The sequence below is a fragment of the Physcomitrium patens genome, chromosome 21, assembly GCF_059467195.1.
Source record: "Physcomitrium patens ecotype Gransden chromosome 21, ASM5946719v1, whole genome shotgun sequence".
NCBI lineage: Eukaryota > Viridiplantae > Streptophyta > Bryopsida > Funariales > Funariaceae > Physcomitrium > Physcomitrium patens.
In genome coordinates this window covers 8,090,316-8,111,262 of record NC_143430.1, presented here as the reverse complement: position 1 = coordinate 8,111,262, position 20,947 = coordinate 8,090,316, and the positions used below count along the sequence as shown (strand labels likewise).

Sequence of the window (20,947 nt, the reverse complement as noted above, 5' to 3'; positions counted from 1 at the left end):
AATTTTGGATGTTAAACAAATATCACATAATTGTACCAAGTCTTTGACTATCTTCTATATTTGAGGCCACTAAAAATCTCTAGATATTATCTCCAAAATTTAGTTGTATCCAAAATGTGTGGCTGTTAGAAAATCATGACAAGCTTGAAGAACATATAATCATACTTTGTCTTTTAGAATATATAATTATTTCTTGAAATAGAATAGATTATTTTTGAACTCAAACTTGGAAGTATCATAAGACTTAAAATAATTATTTTTGATATTATAAATAAGAGGACCAAATGACATATTTCATTGAATTTGCTTAAAAAATCTTAAATCACAAATTAACGTTGATTTTATTGCTCAAAGATGAAAATGCTCTGTCTTCACAAAAATCATTCTTTGTTGATCAAAAGCTACATCTCTGTTTTTTTGGTGCAAGATAAGAACATCTACAAAGGACATTTAATAAACCTTGTTGTTTTTTGAATCTATAAGTGATCTTGAAATCAAATCATGATAAAGACATGCTCCAATAAGCTTGGCAATGTTTCAAAAGATGTATTGACATGAAGTATTTTAGATTCTTGTGAATCATATACATAGTGAATAAATTAAAAGCTCTTTCTAAATAATGATGCCATTCTTCAAATGAATCTATGATTGTAAGAAGTTCTTTGTTGTAGATTTCATAATTAATCTTGCATACTAAAAATTTCTTGGAATGAAGAGCTATTAGATAGAGCTTATCAGTTATTTTTATTTATGACAAAACAATATCTACAGCAAAGTGTGATGCATATGTTTCTATGAAGAATGCTCCAAAAATTTAAAATGATACAAAATTGATGCAAAAATTAATTTTGTCTTCAAGGCTTCAAAAGATGATTTACCTTCTTTGCTTCATTCAAGTTTATCTTTATATGTCAAACGTGTAAGAGGAGCTGCAACTTGAAAAATATTTTTGATGAAGATTTTATAATAATTGGCAAATTTTAAAAAATATTACACATCTTTGATTGATTTTGGAATCTTTTAATATATGATAGTATGGATTTTCTTTAGATCCATCATAAGTCCTTTGTTAAAAATGATGTATCTTAAGAAATTAATTTGAATAATATAAAATATATATTTTTTCATCTTCGCATATAATCTTGTATCTCTGAGTTTTTATAATGTACAATGAACATGAATTTTATGCTCTTCTATGTGTTTAGAATAGATTAGAATGTTGTCTAAATAACAAACAATAAAATCATTAAGAAACTCACAAAAAACAACATTCATGAAATATTAAAAAGTAGTTAGTGCATTTATAAGTCTAATAGACATGACATTATATTTAAAATATCCATATTTAATTTAAAAAGAAATCTTCCATTCTTCTCCTTCTATGATGCAAATCTAATCGTATGCTCCTTGTAGATCTATTTTTATGTAGATCTTTACTTGATTGAGTTAGTCAAGAAGTCCTGAAATAAAATGTAGGAAATACATATTCTTGATGATGATCTTAATAAGTCTTTGGTAGTCTATGCACATCCATAGAGATCCATTTTTTTTCTCCTTAAATAAGATAGGAACTTCTATTAGAAATTTTGAATGGCATATGAAGTTTTTAGCCAAATTTTCTTTAATATAGTCCTTTAATGGAGTCAATTTATTTTATAATAAGTTGTAGATTGGTGCAAATAGTGGTTGAGCTCTTTCTTGCAAATCAATTGAACAATCATAAGATTCATGCTTTGAAAAAATATTTACATTTTTTTTTAAAAAAAAAACATCCTAAAAATCTTGATATTAGCTAGGAATACAACTTGACGTCTTTCCACCATCAAAAATGGGCGTGGCATATATAATAAAAGATCATCCTTCTTTTGGCATAGTAATGAAAGATTTTGCACCTATTGATAAGGATTTAGATGTACTAGGCTTATATATTTTTACTTGACTAAAAAAATTTTAGATCAAATTATAAGAAAAGTTAAGATTATGAAAAATCCAATTTATTTGAGGATTATACTTTTTTAACCAAGATAATCTTAAAATAATTAGATTAAATAGAGATCTTGTTACATTAAATATTACTATGCTATTATGATCTTTAATTGCTACATCTAAAATAATAATCTTATAGATAACATCTCCAAAAGATAACAAACAATTATCTACATATATGGATTTAGTTTTCTTGAGTAACAATGTTTCTTATTTTTTGACAAAGTTTTTGTCTATACAACAAGTTGAGACTCCTGAATCTAATAAAGCTAAGTCTTTGTGATTTTTTGGTCCTAAATAAAATTCTATTGGAAAAGAAGGTGAGAGATTTGAAGAGAGAATATGACTTTTACTAGGAATTACATAAGATTCTTACCACATGATTTTCATTGTAGTTAGAGAAATTTATTTTTTGATACATTATCTTCTTCTACAACCATGCTCTTTATTTTGTAATTATGTTGTTTCTTTGGATAATATTAAGTAGTATGTTTAGCTTCTCCATAATATAAGCACAAGCCTCCTTGACAACATTAAGTTTTTATCTGCTCTATGAAGATTTTAAAATATATCGTATCAATTTGCATTGATTCTGGCTTTAATTAATAAATTTCTTAAAAATTAGGAGCTACCATTATTACCTGACTTCTTCTTCTTTAGCCATGTCTTCATTCTTGACGTTTTTCAAGTAATCAATTGTAACATATAATGGCTTGAGTAATAAATTCTTCTAAAGATTTTTGCTTTTAGTATTATTAATAATAAATCTTTGATATTATCCTTCAATCCATATCAAAATTGATTGATAAGAGCTTTATCATTCTAGTCCATGTTGCAAGTAAGGTTTTGAAATTCAACAACATATATGGTAGTTGATTGTGATTCTTGTCATAAAGACAAGAGCTTAGTCTCTAGTATTTTTTTTGGATTATTTTCTCAAAGTGTGGCCATTAACACTTTTAGGAATGAATTCATATCTTAAAAGAGTCATGAATCCTTTTCTATTAAAGGTGCAAACCAAGAAAAAAACACTTCCAAATAGAAATCCATGCATGAATCCAACTTGAATAAATCCATTAAGGTATTGGAAGGGATGCAATCTTAGATACACCTTGACTTGTTGCAAAAATCTTCAAAATTTTGATCTTGTTCCATCAAACTTCTTAGGTATATTAATTCTTGTCCCTATTATACTAATAGCAGCAAAACTTCCTAGATTTAGTTCTGAGGTCAACTTACTTGCTTCTTTCAATTGCACAACTTCTTGATATAGATTTTAAACTTCTTATATATGCATAGGATTAGTATTTCCATAGTTGGCGCTCATAATGCATAAAATTTCTACATTAAGAGTGTTGATAAATTCATGAAGATCAACAATAGTTGTAAATCTATTCTTACTTCTGCAAAGTATAGCATCTATGATTTTTTCTTCCATTTCAAACAACTTAATAAATCTACAAGTCAAATTAGAGGAAGGTAATCTGCAACTGCTAATATCAAATTAAAAATTCTACAAAGAAGGATAATCTGCTCTCTTTAAGAAAAATATTAATATTAAAAAAAATTTAAAAAAATAATATGGATAATAAGCAACCTTCAAAATATAACAATTGAAGTAGAATAATCCATTCACTTCTGAAACAAGATAAGAAAAACGAATTAATATTCTTCTCAAATTATCAAGGATATTAATCTTGAAGAACTAAAAGATTAAGACAATCTTGTATTATTCAAAAAGATTAAATAATCACTCAAAGATGATATAATACTAAACTAGAATGCCTATTGTCAAAGATAAGAAGACTAAAAAGTCTTAAGATAAGACTAAAGACTAGAAAGGTGTTAAAAAGAATGAAGAAAGCTTCATTCTTGCTTCCGTGTATATTTTAAACTAAGAGCTACGTAGTGAACTTTTATAGGACTTTTAAAATGTGTTGACTTTGCAAGACATATATCTTAATTTATAAGGCAAGTTTTCCATATGTGCACCACATAATTAGCTTATTTTATAAGCTATCAACATGTAGTTAACTTGACTAAATTGCTAACTTATCAATCAACTACAAATACATGTAAAGTCAAAGCAACATTTAAAAAGCTTCTTTAGAAAATATTATAAAATAAATCTACTTTTATTTATTTTTATTTAATTATATAGATAAATATTAGAATAAATATATATGTCCATGATAAGAGAGGGGGAAGGATTGGTCCTAAGAGAGCCATTAAGAAGCAAGCAAGTGATGCTAGATATGACTTTTGTTGACTACTTTGTTATGTGGCTTGAGATGGCCTTGTGCCCATCTTTTTTAGGGTGCCATGAATCCATGGCATTGATCCCTTGGCAAGTCATGTTAGCACCAACAGATGGCAATGCTGTTTTATTCTAGGCCATGTGAAAATTGCACTGAAGATTATATTATGGTGCTAAAGTGATAGGTGATTCAAATCCCAACTACAAAATCTCAACCATTGTTTAAGAAATTCTTGCATTTTGGCTACCCTTGCCTACATCTACCGGCCCTAATGAGTGAAAAATATTTATAAGTAACATAAATAGATAATTAAATTAAAAAAACCCGCCATGCAAAGCTTTGCCAAAGGGTGAAGAGGGGGGCTAAGAGGGGAGGGGAGCTTCCTACAAGTGGAGGAGCCACGGCACTCACTCACTCACACCTCGGGGGCTCCGCCTCCACCTCCGACCAATACGAATTCAACTAGATATGGCCATGGTGCGGGCATTGGAGCCTCATTGCCGTCAGGAGCCCCAATGAATGGCGAAACGTGGGCACCAACCGCCAGGCCCAATGCCTAGGCAACGAAGCTACAGCTCGGCATCCAGGGGGGATGGATGGATAGATAAATGTACCTATGTATGAGAGGAGGGATGGGATATGAGACATGGATTATAATATTCTCTCATCCATCCAGCGAGGGGCGCCCTGCCTTGCTCTGCCCAGCCCTTTCCTCAAGCACTGTGGGAACTGCGTTGCATGCGGGGCGGGGGTGCATTGGCTGGGCTGGGCTCGACTCCTCCTACTCTTCCTCTTCCCCATTCTCCTCCTCCTGATATCGGGGCTGTTGTTTGTATCATACGCCTCTCGTGCGTCGATCCTCCTCTCGCCAATTTCCTTCCCTTCGCCGTATCCTGCACATCGCTTGCTGACGAGCGATTGACGGATATGCTGCTTTCAGTGCGATGGGATCCGCGTCGTTGAGTTATTGTTGCTGCGGCGAAGGTTTGTGACGGTGTTAGTGCGGTGTGTTTTTTTCTTTTCTTTTCTTGTTTTCTTGTTTGTTTGTTTGTTTTATTTTTCTAGCAGAGATGAGAGTGTGTGGAGCTAGTTTTTTCGTTTGCGTGCCCTCTGCGGTTTATTACCCGAGGTTTATTTTGCTATTCCTGCGGCTTTCTCCATTGCTGGGTTTTGATTGCGGTTTGTGAGCTGTTAATTGTGTTAATTGCACGAATTAGTACGGGAATTCGATCTTGTGTTTCAAACTCTGGCTCTCAAATCGTAAGGGTGTTCTCGTGAAGTATCTGCCTCGCATTGTGTTTTTCCTGACACTACCTTTGTTTGTTTGTTTTTTTTTGTTTTGTTTTGTTTTGTTTTTTGTTTTTTTCGTTTTTGGTTGATGATATTGCATGAACTTTCAAGAATACATTAGAGAATCAGTTGTTTAGTGGCTTCTGATGTTTTCCGCCAATTTTAACGAGTCAAGGAGATAACTTAACTTGTATCAAAACCTACGTGTAACGGCCGCGGATTGTTATGTCATCGCCCGATACGCTCCAAGAAATTAAAATCTTTTCACTACTTTATGATGGAGGAAATCACTTGATTAGTTTGGAGAATTCCTTCTCTCGGAATCTAGACCAGCATAGTAATATATCATGGCTAACCGAAGCTCTGGACTCGAGGATTGTGAATATGCATTAGTGAAGATGGGCACTTGATGTAAACTTGCACATAGATGCGCATTAAGGGTCTTACTATATCGAGGAGCGTGGTCACTGAATTTTAAGATTATTTTGGAATATTTTATCCGCTGCGTTTGGGTTGGTTTTGTGAGGGACAACATTCCAACTCTCTGTATATTCCAGCTTCCCATTTCTGTAATCTTTTTTTGTGTCCGTTATGAAGTTCTTCATCCTCTGGTTGTGTTGTTCTTTACCAGGCACGGAGGCATAATATTAAGTTACTGAACTATGGAAGGCAACGTGCGATCGGAGGACTCAATCACAGAAGAGGTTGTTGAAGAGGTTATTAGAATAGATCAACATGAGAGGGATAAAAAAAATGTCATAGTTCCTTTGCTGCTGAATAAAATGGTTCATTCGAAGGACATTGGGCAAAATTCATTGGTAAGCGGCCCTGTTTTGGTAAATGGAAGAATGATACAATCAAGAAGTGCCGCAGCTCTGGCTAAGCTGACTAATGGTATAGAGAAGATTAGTATGTTTGAAACAATAGGAGGTCCACCTAAGGACGATTGTTCTATTTCTGGGCAAGATGATGGACGAAATAGCTGGAGAGCTATAGAGCGGTGTGTTGCAGCATCTGTCAAAGGGTTTGTAATTGGAGCTGGACTTCGAGGAGGTCTCTCGCTTTTTGGTATCCTCACTCGTTTAAGGAGAAAATCGTCCGTAAGGTAGTTGCATTGTGTCATGTTACCGTCATCTTCTTCCTTTGATATACGTGTATCCCTGGTGACATTTTAATACTAAAGTTATCCATACATTGTAGGTACAGGACTAAAATTTTTCTTCAAATTGTGCAGGACTAAAAGCAATTATTTGGTAGAGACATTATTGGTAGAGACATTATTGGTTGTTCCTTGGTTAAGTTGTGGAACTTATAAACCTTCTGTTTTGATGCAGTAAGTCGCCTGTGAAGATTGGGAAGACAAATAATCAGGCTCTTTTGGCTGCACTGAGGGAGACTCTTCGATATGGTTTATTTTTGGGAACCTTCGCTGGAGGTTTCTGCACCGTTGAGGAAACCATTGCAGCGCTTGGAGGCTCTCGAAGGTTTGGCTCGGATACTTTTCTTTCTTTCTTCTTCCCTTTCTTTTTCTCCCCAATTAGTTCGTCTTTAATTTATTAACTACGTTCTTGTTTCTACTGTTTTTCGATTTTCCTTTGTAATTTGGTGGAGATTGTATCATGCTGATCACGATTTTAATTCACGAGCAGATTCAGAACTCATTTCATGTTAACGCTGGTCTGTTGTGAGGTTCTGTATTATCTTAATACGTTCAATGCTTTTTCATTTTGAGGTTTTGCTTAACCCAGGCTTTTCTTACTTTTGATCATCAATTAGGACTGCGAGGTGGCGATCTTTGGTTGCCGGAGCAATTGTAGGTCCATCTCTGCTATTGACTGGACACAAAGTGCGCCACACTAGCATGGCCATTTACATACTTCTGCGGGCAGCTGTATTGGCTGCTCGCTGCGGATTAAAGAGCGAGCGCGTAGGTTGGCTTTGTAAGCCACTGTCTTGGAAGCATGGCGATACATTTCTCATGTGCTTATCATCATGTCAGATTCTGTACGTTCTGCTTGTCCCATTTCTTAAAGACTATTACATGTAAAATTTTTCTTTGCAACATCTGGTCCCTGTTAAAATTTGTTACTTCTGGTCTTTACTGTCTTTGTGGCATCAACTATTTATTTATATAACATTCTTTTTCAAGTATGGGCAAATAATGAATTTCTGCACCTTTTATTCCGTACAATTCATGTGTTATCGTATGCTGAAGCGCTCTTGTAGTCGTTATTTTGTTATTATCTTGTAGGACGGCCTGGATTTTGAAGCCATCCAGTTTACCAAAATCTTATGTCTCATTTCTCAATAAGCATGGAGGTAAAGATGCCTCAATCATCAAGGGCATCAACCAGTTAGCATTCAACACAAAGCCTTTCACTGCATTAAAGGGTATCGAGGAGCACTACAGGTCATCAGGGCTTGACATTAAACTGAACCCGGAGATGTCTATTCCTTGCACAGTGAGCACTTCTGAACTATGCTAAATTTTTTGTTAGGCTCCAGTATCACAGCAGTCCATGATGCAAATTGTGGAGGTTTGTGCAGCTAAACGCTGATAGGCAAAACCTGTCGATTTCTATCATGTTCATAGGATCTTCCTTCATACTTGTCTTTTAGCGTATGTCGAAGGTAGAAATCAGCACATCTAAAGTTGACAGAGACGCCTGAGATCTGGCATAAATTCTTTGTGATGTTCTCGCAGATGATTCATGGAACGCAAGGTTGTACGCCGCATTTCTTCTCATTTCTGGTTCAAGCATATCTACGTTCTTTGCCAGTCTATGTACCTGTCTACCTTGTCCCTGCACTTCTTGTGCACCGGCAAGGCCTATTTGCAAGGTATGTAAAATTTATTCAATCACAGAGTGGAGAAAGTGTACACCTTTTCGACTGGGTAATTTCTCGCTAGGTGTGATTATAAGTCTACGTTTGAGGGGATAATTAGGAGGAATTTTATGAAAAAAATATATTTTAATCGTGGAGTTTGATGTTATACTTGTTATGTTGTTGCTGGTGCAGACCCTCACCCATTTTATGGAAGTCGGTGCTGGGAATTGTCAGATCTAGCCTTTTCCTCTCAGTGTACACTTCTTCTGCTTGGTAAGTATTTTATTACTAACAAAATCGTTGCTAGAACTTCTCAATTGAACTATGCATGTCATTTTACACGAAGATGATGTAGCACACTACTAGCTATATCATCGATACTAGCTGCGCTCCTCAATGTAAATCTTGCTATATACAAGTAGTAGCCGTTATTGTTTCGGGCAAGCGGTGTAGGTGAATCTTTGCTCGGAGGAAGCATTTTGGGAATCGAGATTAGGACATTTTGGTTCTCGAAGGTTGCTTCTACTTTCATGTTGAGTGATAGCAAATACGTGCGGTTAACTTACTTATTGCTGTGTCTTTACTTTCTCACAGGGCCTGGACGTGTTTTCTGTTTAGATCAACTGGAATTTGCAAGCCACCTCTTATAGCTACAGCAACTGTACGAATCCTTTGCTTTTGCATCTTCATGGTACTTTTGTCTTGCTGTCATAGAGTTACCATGCTTGCTGATGTGCATGTCAAGGATCTGAAGTTGTATGTGCAGACATGATTTTTTTATTCCTCTGATTTGTCAGTTGGTTAATATTAGCCATGGTGTCTCATAGTTGAGTTCAATTTGTTGCATTATTCTTGGTGAATTGATTATAATACCATTATTTCATGTTGTGTCAACAGTTTCCAGTCGGGTTGGCAGTGATGATTGAGAAGAAGTCACGACGAATGGAACTTGCCCTCTACTGCTTTGCAAGGGCTATTGAAAGTTTTGCAATTTGCGTAACCGAATGGGGAGTATTAGAGCGTTACAACTTGACTCCTCCCAAACGAATAGACGTCTTCCTTTTTAGTGCAGCTACCGCCATCATCATGCATTGCTATGCGCAAGAACGAGATGTATTCAGGTCGAAGTACCTCAACGTTCTTGACTGGGTATTCGGTCTTCCTGATGGAGCTACTAAGTATACGAGTCATTTGAATCCACCTTCTGCGTCACCTGATGCAGAAATATCATTACCAAAAGCGAAAGCACTTCTGGAAGTTACTTCTGGAAGTTACTGATTCTCGGATATTAAATGCAAGGAGCGGAACGGCTTCAGGACGCTGACAGATAACAATTTATTCGCATGGAGTTAATGTCACACAGGGATTTGGATTTTTACGGTCCCATTCAAGGCAGTTGTGCATCTCAAGGTGTCATCTCATATGCACTACTACTGTACTCTCGATGCCTCCTCAGGTGTGTCGTAACAGTTAAATTTGACATTCTGGTGTGCAATTCTGTGCACACCCCATTATTCTTACTGGGATTATATTGGGATTGTGTTCGCTATTAAAGACGGGGTTCTGAAACTTCTCCATGCCTTGTATTTCATTTTAATTTAACCCTTATCAATATAGGATTTCTTTGCAGTAATTGCCAATACCAGCTCAGAACTGAGGGAAGTCCTCAATGTGAACATCAAAATGACTGACAATTGATATGACTCGTATTTGTGACTCCTTTCGACCTTTCAGCTACCAGTCATCACGAATATGTTATTCACACCCTCCGGAATTCCAGCCCTACTTGTCCTCTACGTATCCACTTCCCTACTCCACGCCTACTAGGTGAAAAAAAACCTGTTGCCACCGTAAGTCCTAATCGATCACAATTGTTAATTTCTCATAAGAAAGTGCTTAAAAAATAGTTAACATTGTGTTTATGTATCTTTGATAAAATACATAAACACAATGTTGACTATTTAAATTATATTCTGAAGTAATCACAGGATAAATATCAAGGCAAAAAGCGATTATTCCTCATACGAATGTACAAAGTTTTAACCAAAAGTATTGGAAACCTGATAAAGCATACTTCGTAAGCTGTAGTTAAAAGACTCTTAGCATGGACATGTGTATAAAAACATACGTTTTTGCCGTATTAAAATTTTCTCTATCCAACTCAAAAAGTTCTTAATTGCATCTCGTTCAAACTACTATTCTTGAAAAACTTAGAAGAAAGTACTGAAATTATCCAAGCATATACCTAGTTGGTAAATCAGTAAAGGAAGAATAGTTTAAAAGATACCCGTGAACTTGATGGATAAACCATCCTTCATACATCAAAGAATCAAATTACTAATGCATCATGTTCTCTTGTTTGTTGGTTTTATTTGCTCTTTTGGGTTTTGGACTTACAAATACGGCCTGTATTACTACCTTTTGTAATAAAGAGCTAGATAAACAAAACTAGAATATACCACAGGTTTTTGACAAAGTTGCTACCAATTAGAAATCTGATAAACTCATTGACTATTTCTTAGACTCACTTCCATCATGTGTAAGCACTGTGAATCCAAACCTTTGATGCCTTTTTCGCTCATCAATACCAAATTATCCTAAAAGCCATTCACTGAAATGTGACAAATGTCTTTCTTTGGAAACAGGGCTCCTGAAATTCGAACACCTCCCGAAAACCTGCTTGTATTGTGATTTCCTAAATCGCTGCAGTACACACTAGAGGCAACATGTTATACACAAATGTGCCTTGCTTCTCGTTAGAAGTGTACCTCTCTCATTCGGGTTTCACAAATCTGCACTAAATGACGCATGAACCAGAATAAATTGAATGTGGAAAGATCAATGCTGAGATAGCAGCGGTAATGGTTTCCACAATTAGGATCACTTGGTAGAGAGCAGAGTAATTCAGGTGACAATGCACGAATTGATGTGGGTTTGAAGCAGGTGCACTGAAGAAGAAAACAATGGTTTTGTGGGAAAAAAAAAAAGGATGGCCTCGGGAAAACTTCTTGTCGATCTGCTATGGCTTATGAAGCTGCACCATTATCCCGTACTAGCTTCCATGGTTAAAACTTTATACCACTATCAATTTCATGGCTAATTCCAAGCCAGTGAGAAGTAACAATTATTTTGCACAACTTATCCGTTATCCCCACAGGATAATTATTCCTCATCTGCACTTGCACACTACACCCGATCCCACACAGGGTTTCAGGGCAAAAATAGTTTGGAAGAGCCTAGAGAATCCACCTGAGTTTGGAATTCAGGCACTGAAGGCACGAGGAACAATCTGATCACTGAACCGGTGAAGTTGACAACAAAAGCTGGTTTCTGAAACCAGGTTCAAGTGCTGTTGTCCTCAAACAGTTCATGCCAGACGTCTGAGAAGACATCAACAATCACTGGGTGATACTCTGGCTCGTTTAATGCAAGGTAGCACTGCAGGAGCTCTTCCAAATCGGAAGTTTGTTGGATGTTCTGATCAACGATCATGTCAATCATGGACTCACGAAAATCAGCGTAAGGATCATAGGAGCTTTCCACAACCACTGCCACACTCTCCTTGACAACATTTCCAACAGGACGAGGGGGTCGAGGAGAAACGGAGCTCTCAGCCCCGAAGGCTGTTTGTTTGAACCTCCGTTGCTTGTGGGCTCTTCGTGGCTTGCTGAATCGTCTCTTCCGAGTGCTCAGCTCATCAATCTGTAGACGTGCAAAGTTGAGCACTGCATTGTCTTCTCCTTGCGGATGGTGGATCCTATCCTCACAGATTGAAGTGGAAGGAGATCGTTTCGCTTGAGTGCTTGTGTCCACACTGCACTTCGTACTATTGCGCGCCTTGCCAGCAGCAGAAGGAGCGTCGCCACAGAGAGTCGTGTCCCTCACGCCTTCCTCATCGAGCATAAGCTCCTGCTGATTGCCCATAATATCAGGCGATGGAATAGTAATGCAGTGCAACTCCCGAATAGATTCCGGGGTTTTTAAATCCTTCAACCCCCCTTCAATTCGAAGTGGAAGAGGGTCGGTCCCCCACGCCTTAGTTGAAGACTCTAGAAAACTTTCAAAAACAGGGGAATTGTAGAGCTCAAAATTGGGACTCTGAACCTTGAAATCGTCGTCTTCAGTAATCCTCTCGTGATTGTACTGGTCCAAAGCTAAGTCTAGGGACAACAGGAGTCTCTTAGTTTCTTCTTCCCGCTTCTTCTCCAACTGACACTGCTTTCTGTACATCTCGGCTCCGAAAACTTTAGCTCTTAGCAGACTCTGGCTATCTGAGATGTTCCCTATGTCAACGCTACCGAACTCCCCACTATAAGGCACCAACGCAGTACTGCTCTCTGTAGCATTCCGGTTCTTTTTTTCAGTTCTCCAAAACTCTCGACTGCTGCCGAACGAGGACATCGATGAACTCCACGGAAAAGCCGGATAGGGATCATCAAACTCGTCTTCTGAACGTGGGGGGATCATGGGAGCTTCATCAGTTTCAGGTTCAGAGAAGAGCTCTCCTAACGTGGCAGATTTTCTGTTGGCTGTTGGTGACGACTTCACATCATTCACGAGGCATTTCACAACCTCTCCATATATCGAGAGATCCATGCTCCACGTTCTGGTATCATCTCCCACCCAAGACTCACCTTTCTGGCATCTTCTGGAAGCTACTTCTTCTGCTTTCGTTGCTTCTGTACACACCTCTTCCGTGTTCACATCTAATTGCAACAATCCCGCCTTCTTTGAGTTATCCATGCTTCCATACCGAGTTCGCCGATTGCGGGAGGAGAAACTCCCACATCCAGGAAAGAACCATGGACTCCTACTTTCACTACGACTTCTACTCGAGGACGAAACTTGCTCAGATCGAGAGCTTCTCTTCGAAAACGATTCCTCTCCTGCAGCGCTACACAAATATCCAAGCGAAGAGAATACCGAGGACTTGCTCTTACCGTGGCTAGTCCCGCTCCTTGAGGACGCCTCGTCCGTCTCATCCGCTTCATCCGGATGCACATAACTCTTGGACTTAGAAAACGCTCTGAGCAGAGAATCTTCAGGCTTTGGACTGGCACTGGAGGCCCTGCCCTTCTCTAAGAGAACGTTGAAGTTTGGTGAAGATTCAATTCGACTGAATGCGTTTTCTTGGTTTTTGTATATGTTCTCCACCACCTTCTTCGAGTTCCGGGTATTTACAGGCTCAGGACTGTGCGCATGTTCATGATCCCTCAACCTCCGGTGAGGATTTCTTCGGACGGATCTTAGAAACCTGATGAACCAAGCTTGAGGGGATCCTCTGCTCAAGAGTTTCTTCTTCGGCTTCTCAATCTCTGCCATTCTCTATTCCTTTACGATTCGACCTTGAGAATTCCTTTAATAAAGCAAAGATGCGCCACAAATAGAGACCATGCACAGTGTAGAGAGAGCTAGAAAGCCATTCTGCATGCTTCCTGAACAAGGTCTCCACATTCGAGCAGTAGATGGTGTATCCTTCCATGAGCTGAGACCATGTCTGGGATCAAGTTCACAATACAAACGGCACGAATCCCACCCCAGGTCTGGTCTCATCTGGTAGTCTTAGGATCCAGAACAATGGAAGTGACTTGGTGCTCCAGATTCCTTGTGCCCTCAATTTGCAAGGGCTTAAATTGTTGCAATCCATCGCCCACCTTCAGCTGTAACACAAAAAACGTCCATATACATCCATGCTCCATCAGCTAAAGCGCGTTCCAATCACCTGTGAGGATTAGGAAAATCAATGTTCAAGTTGATCCCACAAAACCCTAGACCCTAAACTTTACCCGATCATTCAAGATGCCACAAGAATTTCTCCTAGCTGTTCTCGCTGAATGTGATCGAATTCAGAGTGAAACGTATGTGGAAAAAGAATAACGAGTATATTAGCCAGAGAAAATCACACTGCCTTCAACTGTAAGGCCACAGCTTCGAGGCGCACTGTAATGAAACACACTAACTACGCAACAATCTTAAGAGTAACATCACGAATTGAAGCAGGAACTGAAGTGTGTTTTTACCATGTTTGGATTATTGCTGGTGAGCATTTTCTGCCATTTAGATTCATTCGATTTGGCTCGGGCAGATCCTTGATCCTTGGGCTTTGGAGGCTCACTGATACACACCCGCATACACACTCATCGTATTAACTCCACAATAATGTCCAGCTAGATGCACTGCTCTAAACGTAGCAACCCATCCAGTCAGGAGTGTCGACACCACACGTGACATAATTATCAAAAGATGTGAACCCAAAATCCAGAGTCATCACAACATAGGTCCCTTTCCATCGCTAAGTCAGTCACTGCCCTCGGTAGTTTGGCATTGAACAGTTTCAATCCTTTACTAATGCGGCAAAGAGTAGCACGGTGACTGCTGTCTACGATGACCCATTGAGGTTTTCGAAGTGATCGTGGGCGTGTTCACTTCGCCTCAACGGAAATTCTTCAGAAATGGTAACGGTACCGCACATTATCGCAACGACGTGCACATCGTTGCAAAAAATCTAGCATCCTCAACGTTCCATTTGTCAGACACATCTCTTAAAATCGAAGTCCAAATGACCAGAATGTGGTATACAATCGACTCCTCCGTGCATCTACACAACATATGGCTTAAAAAAAAAATGTACTGACACACTATCACTAGAGCCCTCTCAGGTCTATGATTCCAACTTCGTGAGGATTTCCTCATTGCCTTCAAATCTCGCCCTCGACCACATTGCGAGCACAATGCGGCGAACCAAAACCAGGATCTACGAAGTGAACTACCCCACGGCCACGCCCCCTCGAGCCTCCAACACAAGAACAAAGATACGGCTGGACTACAACCGTAATGAACCACACCTAACGCAAAAGCCGAGATCCACGATCCACGACACGCAATCAACGGATGCTGGAGCAAATCACGTAAAGCCCTCAAACCAACAACACAATGCAAAGTGGCACCTATCAAAAACATCAAAAGCATTGAGCATGAAAACGGACAACCACCAACCCGAGTTAAGGAAGCGCACCATCAATGCGCTTCTTGAAGATGCTCACCAGCAATAATCCAACCACTAACCGGGTAGAAGAAAGACACCAACCAAACCCTAGACTCGCCACAAAATCCGGCCCTCTCAACTCGGTGGGGCTCTAAATATTGGGTTCGAAGTTGAACGGAGTCGTTGTTCTAATCGTTTTTTTCTATTCGACAATGCGCACATGTATTCTTTCAGCCGATTCGGAGCTTATCAACCGATCTGAACAATATAATTAGAAACTTTGACACTTGATCTCGGTGGAGTCACCGAAAATGCAACAGAGTTCGGGAGCTGAACGAGATCGCCAGTTGATTCCTTACCATCTCTGAGCGTCTGCAGTGTGCTTCCTTGCGTAGTCATGCGCAATTTCCTTCTGGGTACTCGTGCTTGCGTGGAAGGGCGACGCAGACTACCTCCTCCATCAAAACACTGGGAAGTTTGCTGAATCTTGTCCAATTTCTGCTGGCATTCCCTCCTGGGACTTCGCATCAAGCGAAACAATGAAGCCATTTGCTACCTCTGTAATTGCAAATGATGTCGTTTCTGTCGACCACTATCTGCGCGTGGAAATGACCAACAGCTAGAGTGCACTACGAAAGGGAAGAATCAGGGTTCATGCCGCTGTATCCAAGATGCATCGACAAGTACCCATCTAGGCAAACCGATCACTGCAGAACCAAGAACAATTTCGTCATCGGAGAATCACTATGGATACAAACTAATACTTCTGTACTACTGTTGCGACTCCCTGCATGGCTACAGCCCAAGTTTAAAGATTGCTACGACGAGCTCCAAACTACTACCACTCTTCTTTCTGCAAGTGATCTCGGCGACCTCGATCATTCACAATCACCACCACCTGTCAGTGTCTAGGTCGACCTCCATTGAGCTGGGCATCCTTCGTTGCATGGCTCTGTAAATTGATAGTAGTTGCATTTCAAGTAGTCGACCTAGCTTCACCCTAACAAGCACATTTACAAATAGCTAGCTATTAACGTGTAACGTCCTACAAAAGGTCATCTGTATTATAGAGCCTTCAGGTAGTAATGGTGAGCTTCGTTCTCAGAATCAGCAGTGTAGACTTGTTTTGTAACTAGTGTCGCTCACCCTAATTTTCGAGCTTTCGCAAAATTTTAAACACAGTGACGAAATGAGGGCATTGGTACTTGTTGCATCATGTGGCCAAGACCATGCCACGTTCCTGGGGTTACTTTTCGTCCTTCCTCGGAATCCGAGTACACAGAGTGCTTTGGATCGGGCACTCCTTTCTGTTAAAGATCTCTGCAGCACAGATTGGCCCCTACTTGAAGATTCACAGTGTTCTCATTTTTCGCAGGAGTGTGAATCCGCGCGATCATCATTCCCGTGGACTTCAAGCTGATCATGGAGCTGCTTTGCTATGGTTATACTCGGGCCGCTGCCGTCCTCTCCTCTGAGTGCCGTAATCAAGCCACTCCTTCCGTAGCCAAAAATCCTTGTCTCCTTCATGGGCCCATCGGCGTGATTGAATTTGCAGGATTTTGCCACATGTCGATCTCGTCCACTTCCATTTACTGTTTCGGTGTTTTATCCGCGAATGTTGCTCGGAAAACACATCTCAACCGTGTTCGATTGAGCTCGTTTCGGGTTTTGTTCAAAATTTAGGTCAAGTCACTACAGAACGAGAGGATGAGACTTGCAATTCCATTGTCTTATTTTTATTTTCTACTATGTTCCTATCGCCTCATATTCTTGAGAAGCCATGCTTTCGCACCCTGGGCGATTCTTACCCAGCCACTACTTATTGCAGATCAAAACACAGTTTACGCAGAGATACAAGTCAAGAGAGGAAGTCACCAATGCAGCATCGCTCATCAAATTTGCAGGTCATTGATGATTTGTCAGCGGGCAATTCTGTCACGGGGTCTTGATCCACACACACGCCGAGGTACCAAGCAGTCTATGGAACTTGTCTTCGACAGGATACGAAGTTTTGTAAGATACCTGCTGCTGCTGCTGCAACAACATTGCCTTCTAAACATAAAGTATTGCACCCGGTTGGGGTTTAGGGTTTAGGCAACACACAATGCTCATGATGTAGCATAGTGTTCAGGGATTTAGGGTTTGTGATGCAATACATAGAGTTCATAATAGAAAAAAGGGCTTTTGCAAAGCAGACATGACGATGTGATGATGCTTTTGTTGAAACAAATCGGCTCTAATTAGAAATCATTCTTAAGCAGTTTGTGTAATTTTTAAAAATTGATTAATTTTTTTGTATCTGAAGAGGATTTGATGAAATTTGATTGTGATGTGTGTATATATATATATATATATATATATATAAACAATCAAATGTTCCATACATGAATTGTACATTCATTTTAATGGTTGTTTAGTTCTTTAATAAAAACTGGCTGATTTTGGTCTTATTAGTCAATTTAGTCATTATACTTTGAACGACTCTCTTCGACAGTAAGAGAATAAATTTGAAATATAAGAGTTTTCCTTAAGCAGTTATTTATTCTGATTTATTTTATTTTTTAAACACAAAATAGTTCCCTTGCATACTTTACCTAGAATAACCATGTTTCAAATCGATTAGTAAAAGTAACAATGTTTTAAATTATGACATTTTTAATTATTGGTTCTTCATGCTAAGTTGAGAATGGTTACTTTAGAGGGCTGAATTATTTTAATGTTTTTTGCAAATCAAACAAATGCTACAAAACATTATCTTATTCCAAAATTTCTCAACTTTTATTATTTCATAGTATTTTAGTGAAACAATACTTTATAAGTATATATAAAAAAATCATTTAAAATACAAATCACATTATTACAATTAGCTATATTATGTAAGCTATATAAAAAGATTGTAAATATAAATAAATCAATCGAGCTTTAATTTTTAAAATTCAATAGGCAAAATAAATTATTGCTGTAAATAAAATGTTACAAAGCAATGTTACATTATGCAAAAACAAGCTAAGTGACATTCACTCCAATTTAAAGATGATATTCACTCCAATTTAAAGATGATATTCACTCCATCCTTCACAAAATAAAATCCACAAATGATAGACATCAAAATTTGCAATTGAACTTGCAAATGGTTTTTATTGATTTAACATTCTGATGTTTTCTAAAAAATAAAAATAATTAGAGTAAACTGGTGTAGCATACACTATAACTTCTTTATCATTTCAAAAATGTTCAAGGTTTATTGCAAAAACAAACAAAGTATGAATAATTTTGTTGATTTTCAATAGGGCTTGCAAAACATTAATCATATGACGTTCAAGGAAAACAGATATATCGGTACATACAGATCATTCTCTAGAACTAAGCAATGGCGCTAGAAGGAGGGGTCGAACCTCCGACCTTGTGGTTAACAGCCACACGCTCTAACCAACTGAGCTATTCCAGCCGATGGTGAAGGATGGGTTGATATATATATTTATATCAGATATTACAAGGGACAATAATCGGCATATACATCGATCAAAATCTAGACCACTTGTGTATCCGAACGAGGCGTGCAACGAAGCGGACCCGCTCCAAGCACAACTCACTCACTCTCTCTGCACGCCCTCCCGCGCAGCCCCCCTCTCGTGGTCTTCCCTGTTACCTTCGACCTCAGCCTCGAGAATCCCAGCGTCCTCTGCTCTTCTATTCTATTCTATTTTTACATTGTCCTCCGCTCTTATTCTGGGCAAGTTGCTGTTCGAGCCCATTGCCGCACACGCTGTCAACTCCCACCTCTTTCAGATCACTACTCTCGTTTTCCCCTCACAAATGCGTGACGTATCTCACGCTCTGCTTCACGATATCGCCACGCAAACCCACTTTCTCCCAAGGTGAGCACGTAGCACAGCAGCTCTAATCTTGGTAAATGCTTTTCACACCCAGCAATGGCAGCTTGCAGAGAGAGCGAGAGGGCGAGAGAGAGCCGCCATCGCTGTCGTTGCCCCTACACACACACGAAATGCCGCCGTGAACAGCCAGGTAACCACAATGTTCCCCGATGTTGTGACGGACCTCAGGTGAAGTGAAGAACTCGTGGGCCCCGGTTCACTGCATCCTCTCCATCGGATCTCTGCCCTGTTCTGCGTTGTCTGCATCTCCGGTGTGAGCTTGATGACAGAGGCATCCCGGGAACTAAAGATTTGAACGAAGCGTCCTTTTACGTTTGCTTGATACCACCACCGAAGATGATGGATCTTGTATCCACCTCACCACATGCGCCGAGTGGCTTCTTCTTGGGACTCTGGTTTTATGTATGTTCCATGTTTTTTTATCTTTCAAAAACAAATTACAGCTTCTTTGTGATAAATTGTCTAGTAAGACCAAATTTGAGTCAACGGAACTTCTTTGTGTTAGTACATATAGAAAGTAGATGGGGGGGTTTTTTATTCAATCCATTTTTTTCATCTTTTTGCTCTCAAATTTCCATATTAAGCAGTTCTTAAATTTTATGTGTGCATTTATACTATGCACAAATAGACTACACACACACATACTCATATTCAATAAGACAAATATGCACAAATATATTAAATATTTCATTTCTGGCCTCTTGTGTAGAAATACTTTATTATGTTTTGAATATGCTCATGTCCTCAAAATATTCACGTTATAATACATATATATATATATATATATATTTTTTTCATAAACAAATGAAGGACATTGTAGTTGGCGTGCAACTCTCGTGCTCACATTTCCATGTGTTTAGGTTAAGGTTCGTTTCTCGCTTCCCCCACATCATGAGGTTTTTCAAACTCATGAGCTTCTGAAACTCTTTACGACGTCGTTACATCAAATCTCAGCAAGTGATGCAACCACAGCACGGGCTCGCAAACCACTTGATGATGATGTTCTGATCCCAATGCACAGCAGGTTTGTTGCCGTCGACGCTGGCATTTGACGGCGTGCCATCCCCTCGCTCTTTTGCCTTTCGATCTCTGAGTAGAGTGTACCTCGACCGTGTTTGTGGTTTTTTTGAACTTTGCTCTGTGTGGTGTATTTTTCATCCTTGCTGGTACACAACGTTGGGGTTGATCTGGGCGAATCATGTGTGATTCTCGTCATACCTAGAGTTCCTCGCTATGTTGACGTTGTGGTTTACAAGTTAGGTGCTGTCTGCTCTGAAACTGTTTCGAACTGCTACCGTTTCGAATGAGACACAAAATATTGTCCCGTGTTGTCTGGTGCACTTGAAAGAGTCTTCCAGTCGGTCGAAAATTTGCTCCTACGTACTGTTTACGAGGTTGAACTGGATATCCTAACAGTGATCGTTCCTGCCGTGAAGAAGGCAGATTAAAAGCTTTGATCGAGTCCCGCGTCACGCCTTCATTCAGTAATCGGAACTAAACACTGGTATTGGTTCGCAGGTGAGGTCAGGAAGGTTGTCCTCGGGCCGTGTCGCATTGTTAGAGTGGAATCGAAGGAGCGAACCTTTTAACGTCATAGCACGATGGAATGAGCTTGGGATTGCAAACGGCACTCCTATCACTACTATTAAGCGAGACTGAAATGAACCATGTCTGACAAGTGGACTGCATGTGCTGTCGCATGA

General features: G+C 39.2%; 2 protein-coding genes, 2 long non-coding RNA genes and 1 other non-coding gene across 14 annotated transcripts; 3 read left to right on the top strand and 2 right to left on the bottom strand.

The window, feature by feature from the left end:
• Positions 1-4,984: 4,984 nt before the first annotated feature.
• On the top strand, positions 4,985-10,005 carry LOC112274116 (uncharacterized). Of its 4 annotated transcripts, none has more exons than XM_024503296.3 (9): positions 4,985-5,228; positions 6,166-6,639; positions 6,869-7,018; positions 7,311-7,538; positions 7,786-7,996; positions 8,239-8,375; positions 8,556-8,636; positions 8,958-9,024; positions 9,261-10,005. In XM_024503296.3, the coding sequence occupies exons 2-9, from the start codon at positions 6,197-6,199 to the stop codon at positions 9,639-9,641; spliced, it is 1,698 nt and encodes a 565-aa protein (XP_024359064.1). In that variant the 5' UTR covers positions 4,985-5,228; positions 6,166-6,196; the 3' UTR covers positions 9,642-10,005. The 4 variants fall into 4 exon arrangements, with proteins under 4 accessions (XP_024359064.1, XP_024359061.1, XP_024359063.1 ...); XM_024503293.3 differs by having other exon boundaries at positions 8,958-9,054; XM_024503295.3 differs by having other exon boundaries at positions 4,987-5,249; positions 8,958-9,054.
• Positions 10,006-10,701: 696 nt separating this feature from the next.
• On the bottom strand, positions 10,702-16,730 carry LOC112274114 (uncharacterized). Of its 6 annotated transcripts, none has more exons than XM_024503288.3 (3): positions 15,708-16,730; positions 14,384-14,477; positions 10,702-14,085 (listed from the first exon to the last, which is right to left on the bottom strand). In XM_024503288.3, the coding sequence occupies exon 3, from the start codon at positions 13,683-13,685 to the stop codon at positions 11,706-11,708; it is 1,980 nt and encodes a 659-aa protein (XP_024359056.3). In that variant the 5' UTR covers positions 13,686-14,085; positions 14,384-14,477; positions 15,708-16,730; the 3' UTR covers positions 10,702-11,705. The 6 variants fall into 6 exon arrangements, with proteins under 6 accessions (XP_024359056.3, XP_024359054.3, XP_090101664.1 ...); XM_024503286.3 differs by having other exon boundaries at positions 10,702-14,023; XM_090245538.1 differs by lacking the exon at positions 15,708-16,730 and adding an exon at positions 15,379-15,513.
• On the top strand, positions 16,124-17,652 carry LOC149986744 (uncharacterized). Of its 2 annotated transcripts, none has more exons than XR_016499611.1 (2): positions 16,124-16,260; positions 16,724-17,652. It is a non-coding gene; the product is annotated as an uncharacterized LOC149986744 (long non-coding RNA). The 2 variants fall into 2 exon arrangements; XR_016499610.1 differs by lacking the exon at positions 16,124-16,260 and adding an exon at positions 16,375-16,427.
• Positions 17,653-18,722: 1,070 nt separating this feature from the next.
• On the bottom strand, positions 18,723-18,796 carry TRNAN-GUU (transfer RNA asparagine (anticodon GUU)). The gene has a single exon. It is a non-coding gene; the product is annotated as a tRNA-Asn (tRNA).
• Positions 18,797-20,163: 1,367 nt separating this feature from the next.
• Positions 20,164-20,905, top strand: LOC149986743 (uncharacterized). Its single transcript, XR_016499803.1, has 2 exons — positions 20,164-20,268; positions 20,763-20,905. It is a non-coding gene; the product is annotated as an uncharacterized LOC149986743 (long non-coding RNA).
• The last annotated feature ends 42 nt before the right edge of the window (positions 20,906-20,947 follow it).

What these genes read in the sequence shown, in the direction of transcription:
- LOC112274116 (XM_024503293.3), top strand. Translation starts at nt 6,197, where the DNA reads ATGGAAGGCAACGTGCGATCGGAGGACTCAATCACAGAAGAGGTTGTT. An exon ending in AGGAGAAAATCGTCCGTAAG is followed by an intron (nt 6,640 to 6,868) that starts GTAGTTGCATTG and finishes GTTTTGATGCAG; the next exon opens with TAAGTCGCCTGTGAAGATTG. An exon ending in GTGTACACTTCTTCTGCTTG is followed by an intron (nt 8,637 to 8,957) that starts GTAAGTATTTTA and finishes ACTTTCTCACAG; the next exon opens with GGCCTGGACGTGTTTTCTGT.
- LOC112274114 (XM_024503288.3), bottom strand. Translation starts at nt 13,685, where the DNA reads ATGGCAGAGATTGAGAAGCCGAAGAAGAAACTCTTGAGCAGAGGATCC.